Genomic DNA, 13,795 nt, shown 5'->3' with positions numbered 1-13,795 from the left:
GGGCTTTAGCATACAGAAATAGAGAATAAAATTGTTACATGAAAACAGTCTCAAACTATAGCATCCAGCCTAGATCCCGTATGTCAAACATCCAGAGAGATTCACCCCCAGGGTGTGGTTCAGGCCCATCTTGAAACAGGAGACAACACATAGTTTTTATGGAAACTACATATGGTATCATACAAACTAGCCTTTGTCTTTGGTTTCTGTGTGGGAAGAAACATTCATTTTTAAACAGGAATTTCCTTCTTGACCTAATCTTTAGGCCATGATGATTATCTTCCAAGAGAATGGCTCATTTGATGCTTTACAATTCGACTACTCTACGGTTGTTTGGAAACAGGTCTTAAACATTAAAAGAAAGTCCACAGATCAGAATAAAGCAGGATGAAATGGAGCAGGCATATGTTGACAACAAAATGGTGTGTAAAAGCCCTTGCATAGGTCAGTAGTCTTTTAGAGCCCAGACTCAGAAAAACATTTCTGCGCAGCTCTTAATGGATGCTTAAATCCCATTCACTGTCACATGTTCAGGATCCTTTAAAATACTCAGTGTTCTTGTCTCCTGCTGGTTTGACAGAGATGAAGAACTCCTTCTCTTACAGGATTGGACCATGGATGCTTTATATAAGTCGTGATGGTGTTAGCTAAAATAGGAATAATAATTCCCAGAGCTAAAACGTCATGGCAATAAAGCAGATTGGCAATCCTGCCCATTTTTGTATGGATCCAAAATACGAAGACAACATGTAGGATAGAAGCAAAAAGGAATTAACAGTATCTACTAAAACGTAAAAAATGTTTGTACTTGGTCAAACCAAATGCTTGTCTCACCCAATATTCTGACTCCAACCATGACTTTATGAGAAAGTGTGGGGAAGAATGAGACAGGACAAGTTGGCCTTCAGCTATTTTTAGCTCAAGGAACTTCCTGGACGGGGTGTCATGTCTGAGTATTTAAAAATCCTTAATGTATTTCTTCTTCATTAACCTGTCTAATTCTCATTGAATCTTTGCAAACATTTAACACCCACAACATCTTTTGGGAAGGAGTTTCGTGGTTGTGTGAAGAACCATCTCCTTTTACTTGCTTTGAACCTGGCTCCTACTAGCTTCATTTGATGTCTTCCTTTATTGGAAAACACAGTGAACAAAGCAAACCCCATGTACCTCACTTGAACACTCATGATGCTGTAGCTCTTTGTTATATCCCTTATGGAGTTTTATGTCCTCAAGGTTGAGCTAGAGACAGAAGACAGTTCGTTGTAGAAACCTCTGTAGTTTCTGTCTCTGCAAACACTGATGCAGAGAGTTCTTTTAGCCTTCTCTCCAATGCCCCTATCTTCTTTCAGTGCTCCTTTATACTTCGATCACTGGTGGACCCAGCAGTCTTCCTCCTCCTAATGCATTTGAAGTAAGATTTATTGTGAATTTTGATTCCTCTTTGTAGTTGCTCCTCAGACTCTCTTTTTGGCCTGCTTTATGGTGCTTTTGCCAAAGTTTGGAAACATGACTTAGGTGGCTGAGTTGGGAAGAGAGCTAGTTTCCATAGCTTCTTTGATGTTGCAAGAGAGAAGTTTTTCCAAGAGGTAGTTCAGAGCAGGACCTAACTGTAGTATTCTGAAATGCTTTTTTGGAAGAGCTTCCTCTTGCCTCTGCCTATGTAATAGCACATCTACCTTAGAATTTTATTTCAGAACACAAGTGTGCTTCTGAGGCACATCTCACTGTTGTCCTCATGTACTGGACTTTGATTTGCATTGGGTTCTTGGAGCTCATGAACCAGACTCCCTTTATAGAAACCTAAACTGGAAAAGGTTCTCCAGAAGAGCAATGAGTGTGCTGTACCTTGGAGGAGGATACACAGGATAAATTGGAAGAGAAGTAGGCAAGGATTTGATTTAGTAACTCATCACTTCATTCTGAAAGGGCAAAGAGGGACTTGAGGAAGTCTATAAATCCCAGTTCTCCCTTAAAAAAAAAATTGATAAAGTAGGCAGCAAGGTTAAAACATGCAAAATAAATCATGCCAAAATCCAACCAAGTCAAACAAGATATGGGGAGTACTTCTGCTCAATTACATTTTGGTTTTGTTGAATATCATCCTGTGTAGATCTATAGTAACTCTGAGAGTAAAGCTTGTTTCTGCATACTGGAGCAAATTCCTTTTTCCAGACCAGTTCCCACTATAACAAAAATGTGTCTTTAAGAGAAAATTATTGGCATAAATCCAAATATGCAAAGATTGGTAACGGCACAGGCTGAAAATAGAAATCTGAGTTGTTTTGGATAGATCTCGTGGTCTGGAATTCAGAACTTATGTTCTGGAAAATGGAACTTCAGAGAAAAGTGTCAGTAGTTTGGAAAATAGCCTGTTTTGGATGAGGATGAGAAGTAAAACTTTGGTATTTTCCACAGAAAAAAAGAATTGTTTCCAAAGCTCTGTTGCAGGACAATTGCAATAAAAATGTTTTAATAAGCCAACTGCCCACTTGGAAGGCTGACAAAGGTTGGGCCTTCTTGGATACCCTTTTACACACTACGTAGCCTGTCTCTAGTGTAGTAACACAGAGAGTCTCTTGCCTCCACAATTCCTAGGGAAAGTTGCGGAGCTGAAATCAATAAGAATTTTCCAAGAAGGTGGAGAGGCAGCTGCTGTGTTAATTTCCCCAACAGCAAATTGAAAACCATTTTCTTTGAAATTTTTTATTTTGCAACAAAGGCATTTTTCAGTGGAAAATAATTCTAATGGAAAATTCACAACAGATCTAGTTTGTTGTATCTATTTCAGTTGTTTCTATGTTAAGTCCCATACTTGGGACAAAAATTTATATTCCTCTGTTGTGGTTTGGATACTGCATATGCTCAGAAATTAATTAGGCTTTCAGATTGGCTAATTTACATATATTAAAGTTTTCCAATCGGTCTCAACTCTGATGAACAACAGCACTTTCTAGCAGAAATTTACTTGCTGTCTGGGTTATTACAAAGCTCGCAGTGTCGAGGTGTGTATGTTACTGTTACACATTTTCAGCTCAAGATTTAAATTAATATTGGTAATGATATGTGGGTGCAAATGTATCTTTGTCCAAGGGGACAGGTGATTTAAAAATCACTTTTCATTGGGGACTGTTTTGTTGGGGTTTTTTTTTTCCAAATGAAAAATGGTAGAGAGATTTAAAAAGATAGAAAAGGTATTTAAAAATTATGAAGTGGAGCACCAAAAAAATCTGCAGCAATAATCTTCCTAGGCCAGCCTGGACGTGCCTTATTTTTCTTCTAAGTTTACCATTGTCAAAAGCAAAAAAACCCAGAAAAATAGAAATCAATAGTAAACTCCAGGAAGCCTTTCTCATTTTGCAGGTAGACTTAAACTAGAGAAAACCTTTCCCATTTTTCAAGTTACCTTAACTTAGAGATTTATATGAATTCATAACAATACAGTTACGAAAATCCTGTGTGCCAGTTAGATTCATGCTTTTCAGGGATGTTACAATTTTTTAAGGTCAGTCAGCTACTAATTGTAAGGAGATGCTTTTTTCACATGTGAATTCTTAGGCATGTTCTGAAGTACCTATTGTGTGGAGCAGTGGTCTATGCTTGACTGCCACACTTTTCAAGGGAAGACTTAAGTGGAAAAGCTATCAAATTTAACTAACTACAATAACTTAGATCTGACTCCTGACAGTGTAGTTGCAGACTCCAGTCTGTCTAAACTCAAAAAAGGGTTTTCTATGCAGCTTATTGACTAGGACATACAGGCTGTCTGCACTATATGCTTTTGGAAGTTCTGTTTCAGACTAGCTCTAGCTTGGTCCCATGGACTAAACGCCCATTATTATTTGGAGCATTTTTAAGTTTGTGCCTCTGGTTCAGGGGAATCTCATCGGTGTGATGCAATGTTTAATATTTAATTTCATTGCATCTAGTGCACATTGGTCCAGAGGACAGATTTCAATCTAATTAAAATCACTGACAAAATCTCCCATTAAACAAACCCTAAATCCCAATGTCTTTGCTGAAAGAAAATTCCTGGTGAAATTGATAGGAGCTTTCACTGATTATTACCTGGCCTTTATAATTTAGCTAAATAACTGCACTGGAAGATGCATCTGATAATTTTCTTCAACGCAATCAACCATTTTATTCAAAATGGCATAGTTCATTAGATCCCATACATATCATTATCAGTTAATGATGGAAATCTTTACTAGCATAATTTTAAAACAATATAAAGAAAATGCAAACAAAACCCACCATGCTGTTGGCTGTGATACTCTGGTTTAGCCTGATAAACAAATTTGTTATCCTACTTGCAGGATACCTCATGAAACATAAAAATATAAATGCCCCATTTATTTGTGGCCCAATTATGAAGTAATTCTCTTTTATGTATTGAGATTTATGTGCACTTTTACAATACTTTACATTTTTAAAAAATGAGAAGGTGTGTACTTGTCTTCAGTAATGACAGTTCTCTAGTATTTCTCACCAGTTGGTTTTGGAGAGCTGTACGAGGGAAGTCAGTATCTTCAGTTTCCTTTTATAGAGGATAAGAGATCATCTCAAGGTGGTGCTATATGCAGTTGGAGAGAGTTGACAAGTCTAGATCTTCTAAGTACCAGTTTAAAGTTCTGCCCAAGTGACCACAGAGAGGCATGTGAAACAATTTTGTCATGTTCATAGATTGGGTCTGTGCTTCTGTTTTCTGGCAAAGTATTTTCTGTTGCTGCACAGAAGGTACAGGTTATTTTCGCTACAAGGATTTCCATCTGTTTTAAAAGGTGAGGGTTTTTTTTGTTGTTTGGTTTTGTTTTATTTTAATTTTGGATTAATAGTAATACAGGTATTTGAAAGAGCAGCAAACCTGACTGTTAATTTTGGTTTTAAAATCAGCCATGCTTTTAAATCATTGTAATTCTTTCACGGATTTACATAGACGTTGGCAGGCTTAACTGTAGATTCTGGATGTGCATGGAGAACTTGGCTGAGAGTGATAAGACCAAGTATAGATGAAAGGTACACTGGAAAATGAGCTGACATGCACAGTTGTAAACAACCTTCTGGGATCTTCTGGTATCATCTGCTGTGTTCAAAGAGGTATAACTGGGCCTGGGATAGTGATGGGAAAAGCTAAACTGGTTCTTCCCTTTCTTTGTCCTGCAGATGGAAAAATGAACAAAATTAAATGGATTTTGACATGGCCATTGATATTCCTGCTCTTTTGCACCATTCCAAACTGCAGCAAACGACGCTGGGAGAGGTGTTTTATGGCGACATTCATTTTATCCACTCTCTGGATTGCCTTGTTTTCCTACTTTATGGTGTGGATGGTAAGTGCATGTAGCAGGGCTCCACATACTGAGCAAAATGTCAAAATAGATAATAGATCTTTTGTGTATTTGTTAAAGAAAGGCATGTGATTGTAGTGCAGTCTTTTCAGCCCATACTGTAATTATTATAATTCTAGCTTTCTGCTGCTCCTTTCTGCACAAATAATTGGGCCTTTACTGTATAGAGCCCCGTACAGTACAGGAAGGTGCCAGTTTGATTTTCAAGAGAATGTGGACATCCACATCCTACTAGTAAAAGGGAGTTTAAAGGAAAACATATAGCTTTCAGCAGCTGAGATACCTTTAGAAATTTGGCTACAGGGTCTGATACTGAAACATGCAGAAGAGGCAGATGGATGGCAAAATTTGAAGACTCAGAAGGGGTGTAAAATACCTCAAGTAGCCTGGAATAATGCAAGAAAATCCTTCTTAGTGAAGAGTATTATGATTGCTGGTATGTTTTCATTTGCCTTAGATCTGTGAGAAGCAGTGTATCAGGTGTAGATCTGTAAATTGTCAATTTAGGAGCACGATTACTTGAAGATTTGAATAAGTTCCTATTTTTTCTTTCTTACCCTCTTTCAGTTTCTCAGGTTTATGTTTTCAGTCAGAGAAGAGACATGAATAGGAAAGCTCCTCAAATAGTTTCTGTGATGGAAATTACCCATACTTTTGAAGTATAGAAAGTTACCTTTTTCTACACTGAAAGATGGAAAACCAAGAAGTTGTATATACCTGTAACTGGAAGATTGTTAGGATGTGCTGCTGAAGAACTTATATGCCCATTTTAACTTTAAAGGAAAATACAGTGAAGAAACCTTCAGCTGGTTTCATACTGGAATATATATAGTCTCACATATATACACTCATAGTCTTATATATATACTCTTCTAGTCATGCATATGGAAGAATTTTTGTTCATGAGCTTCTTACCTGCAAAATCTTTTTCGGGTTGAGAACATCTCTACCTTCCTCAAATGTGTCAGGCATTTGCGAACTGATTTATGTTTACGTTTCCTCTCATGGAAGGTTGTGTCTTCTATATACTTTTTGCAACTTTCTATATAAGTTTTGCATTGTGAAGTAATCCTCTTTTCTCTTAACATAGACTGTGTTGGAGAAATTTGTATGCCAGCCACTCATTCTGCCTGGCGTAATGGTGCCAAAGCCACACATTCATTTCATACCATATGTCCTTTGCAAGGCCATCCTCTGTACCTTGGTTCCGTTTGTAGATACCCCCTTCACAAATGAGAGATGTGCTTATATTAAGAGGCAGCCAGACCTTAATACCCCGTTACCGCTTGCAGCAGGAGAATCATGCCCACTGCTATTTCTGAGTCACAGCTTGCCCCTGAGAAAAAGGTTTGTGAGTGGGTTCCTAAAATACACCTTTTCTTTGGTGAAGGGTCCAGTTCTCCTCATGTAAGAGATTGGCAAACTATGTCAAGAAAACAACACAGAGCCTTAAAGACTTCCACCCTTAGTAGTCTCAGCAAGGAAGCAGCTGCCTGCCTCTGATTCAGTCTTCTCACTCTCACAAGGCTATTTCCTTTTCAGCTGCCTGTTCAGCCTTTTTTCTTGATGCTTTTTCAGCCTTCTTCGGACGTTCCAGCTAAATACAGTTCACTGTTCTTTCCAACAGCTCTGCTACAAGCTTCAGCTATTCCCTAAGCTCTTTTAAAGCTGCATCTGAACTCTCAGGGGACAATATAACCAGACTTGCTCACTTTGGGATTATATCAGAAGTCATGCAAGAAACAGGTTCCTTCTTCTTGTGTTGGGATAAAATAAGATCTTTATATCTCTGGCCCTATATCACAATATAAATTGGTTGCAGTCCTTTTGAGAATAGAACCAGCGAGAATCTTGCCATCCTTGGGAATAAAAAAAAAACCCCACAGGCTGGATTATGTCTGTGCTCCTCCTTAAAACATCAGTATGTCCTGTTAGAAGTACAGAAAATTAAGTGTTTTATTTGCTCATAAAATGTTGAATAATATGACCCAAAGTACTTTTCCTTTTCATAGGGTTGGGTTTAGGCTGATTAGTCCACAATTATTTAATTTGCAGAAATGGGTAAGTATCCTGAGTCTAATCCTGTTAGGGTCCACACCAAAAGTCAAAGTTAAGAGTATGCCACAACTGTATTGGAATGAGGAGACTTTCCAAATGTGATAGGTTAATCTATTTTCCTCACTGTTCAGGTGACTGTTATTGGATACACCCTTGGGATACCAGATGTGATCATGGGCATTACTTTCCTAGCTGCAGGAACAAGCGTCCCAGACTGCATGGCCAGCTTAATAGTAGCAAGACAAGGTACTGTGTCTGTTGAAGCATAACTGCAATCTTACGTACATGTTGTGATTTGCTTCCTCCATACACACAAACTCTCAATGCAATTTTATTCTTTTTTTCTTTTATTTTTACTGTTTCAGGGCCTCTTTAAAAGCCAAAACACTTTGCTAGTTATTGTGGACCAAAAAATAATCCCTGTCCTGTTATCTTTTGCTTACTGGGACTGGGCACACCCTAGCATTCTAGAAGGTCATTCAACACTCAGATATCCCATGCATGGCATGTAGCAGTCAGGGTAAAAAGATAAAAGTAGTAGACAAAACTGGAATATCAGCTATTAAAAATGACATCAAAGGATATATGCTGACCAGCCTTTGTCTTTGTAAAACTTGTACTGATTTCTAGAAGACCTCTCGAACCCGGGGAAGTGAAGTGGTTTAAGAGGATCTGGCAGAAGTGATGTTACTCCAGGCATACTTCTCATCCAAATGCAGACCTCTTTCCCATTGGGACATATACATAGCTGCACTGGAAAGGGTTTTAGATAAATGTCAGCTATGTCCTCATCAGCTTTCCAGTTGAAATTGTCAAAGGCTTTCTCATGTGTCTTTAAGTTTTGACTAAGGTTCTTTACATTTCCTTTTCTACTTGAGAAATACCTGTAGCCTCATCCCTTCCGGTTGTTGAAAAACGTTAAACCTGACAGTGTGATCTCCTGTACTGCAGTGGAATAAGAAAAGGTCCTAACTATGTTCTTGTCCACTATTCCAATTCCCATAGTCTTTTTTTTTTTTTTTTTTTTTTCAGATAATGAGATCTCCAGCACACATCATTGGGGTACTGAGGTGATAAATTAAGTACTCAGAAGCCCCACCTTTGTAGTTTGAGAAAGGAGTAGTGCTGTTAAATGTCGCTTCATTGAAAAGAATTATATATTTAAAATATTTCTTTTTCCAGGTTGTATTATTTGTTCTGTGCAGGAAAATCTCACAAAAAGCAGAACAAAAAAGTATTCAGTATTCTTATGGAACCACCTTCCTACTAAATTAGTTTTCCATATGTAGTATTAAAGTGAACAGGTTTTTGCAAGAACAGAAGGAAAACATGTTACATTTTTAAATGAACAGACTGCTTCTTTAGATTAGTTCTTCTTTAGTATTAGGCAAAACTACCGTAGGGATTTTTTCCTCTGAAAGTGAAGGTAAGCACTAGCTTGGCAAAAAGCAACCCCATTCTCTCAAAGACAATACAGGGACTTGGCACTACTTGGATTCAAGAAAGATGTTTACTGACAGATTGCAGGCAAATATCTAAAAAGTAGAGATGGACACTATGATAATATGGATCCAAAGCATAATCTTTCTCTCAGCAGCTTCCTGGAAGAAGATACTGTACTTATGGTGTGGTAGCATCTGTCTGCACTCCGTGTACTCTCAAAGTATTTGCAGGACACGTCCCATTTACGTCAGAGTTACTCTTCCTTTCCAGTATTCACTTTGTGGAAGTGATTCAATAGTTAGGCCAGTGCCTGAGGGAAACTAGCAGGGGCAGAGAAGAATTCTGCCATCCTCACATCCATTGACACTGGTGCAGAATGAGATGCCAGCCAGTGATGATCATTAGGAGCAGATAACAAGTAATGCCTAGGGACTTCACCACCGTACACTCTTTTTTTCCTTTTCTGTAGCATTTTATTGTTCCTGAAGTGAAATCATTGCTGATTAAACCCCACAGAAGTGCTTAATATCTTTGACTACCATCTGATTGGGTTCTTTTCAGGATCACTTTTCATCATTCATGTTAGAATGTGGCCACGTGTCCACACACTAAGTCCAGTACATAATCTCCAGGTTCCCCGTGGCTGCAGACTACCTAGAACAAGACTTGTTTTTGTAATTGGCATTGAACTCGAATGCTGAATGGATACCACACACCCAGTAAAGGCTCTCCAAGACACAAGGAAGATGTAGTTGGAGTGAGAAATTTTTGCACACTTTTTTCAGAAGTCATGCAAAGGTTATGGAAATTGTCTCCTTACCTCAGATACTCTGGCCAATCCATGAGGGCTTGGATCAAGGCAGATCATTCCCCTTTAGTTTCCTCTAGTACTCAGAGTAATGGTCCTATACTTTGTTTTTACACAAGAGGTTTTTTTCTTCTCTGCAGGCCTCGGTGACATGGCAGTATCCAACACAGTAGGGAGCAATGTCTTTGACATTCTGGTGGGCCTTGGTGTTCCATGGGGTTTGCAGACCATGGCGATTGATTATGGATCAACTGTATGTATACTTGGCAAATCTTTAATTTGTTCTTTTTGTCTATTTAAAAAAAAATCCTAAAAAGAAAGCATGCAAATAAAATTGGGAAAAAACCCCAACAACTTGCTGAGCATGTAATTGGTTGCTAAATAAGGTGTCATTTCTTTGCCAAGGAACCAGGAGTTAAGGAAGCAATTGTCCTTCCACAAGCTGCAATTAATTCCCAGTTTGTCAACCGGAGTACATTATAATGTATAGCAGAGAAATAGCGTCATGGATATCTGTTCATGGCTCTGTCATTTTCTCACTACACAACTTCAAGCACACCTGTCTGTTTCCCTGTACCTTAGTATTTTTGTCTGTAAGATGAGAATAACAGCATATCTCTCTCTCCTGAGGATCTTTTTACATAAAATCCATTATAAATGCTAATTATTTTTTTATGGAGGTGGGATTATTTATACATTTGTTCTGATTCCTTAATCTTCCCGTTCTTCATTATGATAAATTTGTCATGGATTTGCATAGTTTAAAATGTGTAAGTCACTCACTATTCAAAACAGAAGGTGGACCATAAATCAGTAAATTGATTTCTGATCTCTAAAGCAAAGTTACATGCTGAGCATTTTAAAGGTCTTTTCTTTGTCTAATTCCCACAGGTTAAGATAAACAGCAAAGGACTGGTCTATTCAGTTGCACTTTTGCTAGGATCAGTGGCGCTTACCGTAAGTATTTGAGTGTCTCCAAGTATTCCAATTGCAAAATATTTATTAGGTATTTACATGTTATAGAAGGATAAAATGGAAATACTTATTATGCCTGAAGCATTGATTCTTGTAAAGTATCATTCTTCTAGCAATACCATGAGTTGAAGAGCTACCACTGTCCTCAGTAAGGTCTGAAATCTGACATTTGATGCAAGAGATGCTGATTACATGTAGGTCCCATTGATTTCAGTGGCAGTGTTGAAATTGTGGGATTTAATAATACTTCTGTGCTCCTGTATCCAGCTGCATACCCCAGGCCTGTCTCTACTTTATGTTGGGACAAGACCCAGGTATGCTTCATCACCCTTTGCCCTTGTCTCTGATTTCCAAAACCAGCCTGGACTAATCAAGTGCTGTAGCCAAAACCCTTAATGAAGACTAGTCTGTGAGGGCTGTGAACCTCAGGACTTTGAACAGGCATGCTAAATGTTGCTCAGCATAAGACACTTACCCTTGTAATACATGACTTGTTAAGTTGAAACAACAGGTCTGTTTCAAAAGTCAATTTTGCTGATACTTAAGGTCTGATCCTGCTGACTCCCAGGGAACCCTCTGTGGGAAGAATCAAATCCCAAAGGTATAAAAATATCCACTTACACTAACATCTTTCACTGATTGACTGCAGAGGCTCTGTAGAGGAGGGGATCATCACTGGAGATTTCACACTATTGCATGACTAGGTCTTACAAAACTCCACATCACCTGTGCATGACTTAAGTGATAGAATGACCAGGGCTGTTCACTCTGCCACTAACTTCCTAATGCATCTGATATATAAGCTGTGGGAGCCTGTTCTTTTCTTTTCTTATCCCCAGTTCTGCCATGCTGCACAGTGCTTGTGAAAAAACAAAGATGTTCTGTAGATATTTGTATCTGATGTTGCTGCATGCATATTGGTAATCAGCACTTTGGAAAAAAATGGGAGGATATGCGGATGTGTTACTATGCTAGTTGTTCAAGCTTTTCTGAAAAAAGTCTTTTCATAGCAGAAGCCATATCACCTGAGTTTGAAGCATCTGTTACTGTCTCATTTGTTTTGCTGGATACCCTGATTCGCACAGACCCTCCCAGCCAAACAGTGGAGAGTTTTGAGCAAAACAAATAATAGTTCAGAGGCACTCAACACCGCTGAAAATAGATGCCTTTGTGAGGACTTCATTGCTTTGCTACCTGTAACTTGTAACTCCCCTTAGTTCTGGAGCTGAGCAAAACATCAAAGAAAGCACCTCTTTTGAAGCTGTTGAAAGAATGAACATTAGGTGCTGGTGTACTACTGGGAGATAAAGGATCTGCAGGGAAACACTGGAGGGAGAAGCATTCATGTAGTTCAGTGCATTCCTTTAGTTCATACTGAATCAATGAATGAATGCTGCCTGACTAGAACATGCCCCATGTACTGACAATGGACCACAGACTGAAACTGGGCACCTAGGGGCCTGTTTCTCAGTCACATAAAGAACTTGTGAAGGGGTCTTAAAGTGGGTTCACTTAATATTTTGTAAAAGGATCTTAGGACAACTGAGAGTCAGACCAGAGTCTGAGTTCTTAGTTTGGGCTTTTACATTCCTTTTCTTGATCAGAAAACATATCTTACCTTTTGATCTATAAAATACTGAGAATATGTTTTTATCTTCATTCAGGATCTCTAATTCAAAAGACTCTCATTTTTAGCTTATAATGGTTGTTTCCAAAAGTCTCCTTTAGGGCTTAATTAACTAACACTTTGTTTGCTTGCAGGTGTTTGGAATCCATGTAAATAAGTGGAAACTTGACAGGAAATTAGGCATCTACGTGTTGTTTCTTTATGCTGTTTTCCTGTGTTTCTCTATACTGATAGAGTTTAATGTCTTCACCTTTGTGAACTTCCCTATGTGCCGAGAAGAACTTTAAACCACAACAAGGAGAGAGACTGAAATTCTTCTGATTACATGTGCTGTAAATGACAGGAGGCATTTCAGATTTCTACCTTCTTTCCATCAGTAATTTAAGTGTCGTTCCTGCTTCATCAGCTAACAAGCACTTTTACCTATGTGGAAGGAAAGCGTACCTTTCTTTTACCATGCTAGCTCGAGGCAACCAAAGGATTTTCCTCCTCTTTGGATATTGCTGCTCAGTAATAAAGCTGTGTGGATCTTATGCAGAACTGTAAAATGACCCATTTCTGGGACATTCTGTTGTGGTTTTCATCCTCCTTTTGCAGACAATCAACCATCACCACCAAGGTTAGCAAGAGGACGGGAGAAAAATCTTTGTAGTTCTTTTGGTTTTGACATTTAATTTCCATGTAAGAATAAGAGGCAAGTTCAGAACTTTTCTTGGCTCAGTCAAAATATCCAAACTACAGGACCAGAAAGTCCAAGGCACATATCATGGCATGCACTGTTGAGGACATCATTTCCCCCTTCAAGTGCTCTGCTTATAGAGGAACTACACTGACAGTTTTTGATGGCAGTGTTGAATATTTATCACTATTTTCAATGAACATGAACAATGCGTGGCAGAGAAAGAAGAGGAAATGGTTCTATGTTGTATCACTTGTGATGATGCACGCTAAAAGTCAGAGTATCTGCATACTAAAGAAGAGAATTATATGCAGAAATTCATACTTGAAAAATATGTTTTACCATTAATGAGGAATGCTGTATACATAAATATAAACTAACATTTGTGGAATATTACACCACAAGAAAAACTTTGCATTGGCCCTTGTAAGCCCATTGTGTAAATTTAGAAGAAACAAAACAAATAAAATATAACTGGGTGCTCAATAACTATCAGTTATTGTTATCAGCTGAGAGTAGTATCTGAACATAATCCAGACTTTCTGACAACAAAACCCACCCTGATTGTGATTTGATTTGATTAGTGGGAGGAGGAAGCTTATTTCATCAGTCAAGAAGCTGGTGTATTCTTCTCCATTTTTTATTTATTTCCAGAAGCTTAATGAAGATGAGTGTCAGACACTGAGCAGTGCAGATAAGAAACACCTAGACAAAAGCCAGTCTGTCAAGAGAATATGGTCCTTGATTTGATTGCATGCAAGTTTTGAAGCATGATATACTTCTTTTTAACCCCCAGTAGAAGCCAAGTTTTGATATCCTTTCCACCAGCATAAATCTGATCTAAGGAATTACTC

At 38.3% G+C, this 13,795-nt stretch overlaps 1 protein-coding gene across 1 annotated transcript in view; it reads left to right on the top strand.

The window, feature by feature from the left end:
- Positions 1–13,795, top strand: part of LOC104257216 (ras and Rab interactor 3) — a 177,072-nt gene that overhangs the window by 82,252 nt on the left and 81,025 nt on the right. The window contains exons 13-17 of the mRNA XM_059819509.1: positions 5,167–5,333; positions 7,541–7,655; positions 9,801–9,913; positions 10,552–10,617; positions 12,397–12,544. Coding sequence (XP_059675492.1) covers positions 5,167–5,333; positions 7,541–7,655; positions 9,801–9,913; positions 10,552–10,617; positions 12,397–12,544 — 609 coding nt within the window. The remainder of the gene's footprint in view (positions 1–5,166; positions 5,334–7,540; positions 7,656–9,800; positions 9,914–10,551; positions 10,618–12,396; positions 12,545–13,795) is intronic.

The sequence above is a fragment of the Gavia stellata genome, chromosome 7 (genome assembly GCF_030936135.1).
Source record: "Gavia stellata isolate bGavSte3 chromosome 7, bGavSte3.hap2, whole genome shotgun sequence".
Classification (NCBI taxonomy): Eukaryota; Metazoa; Chordata; class Aves; order Gaviiformes; family Gaviidae; genus Gavia; species Gavia stellata.
Note: the sequence above shows the minus strand (reverse complement) of the source record. Positions and strands in the feature narration are given on the sequence as shown.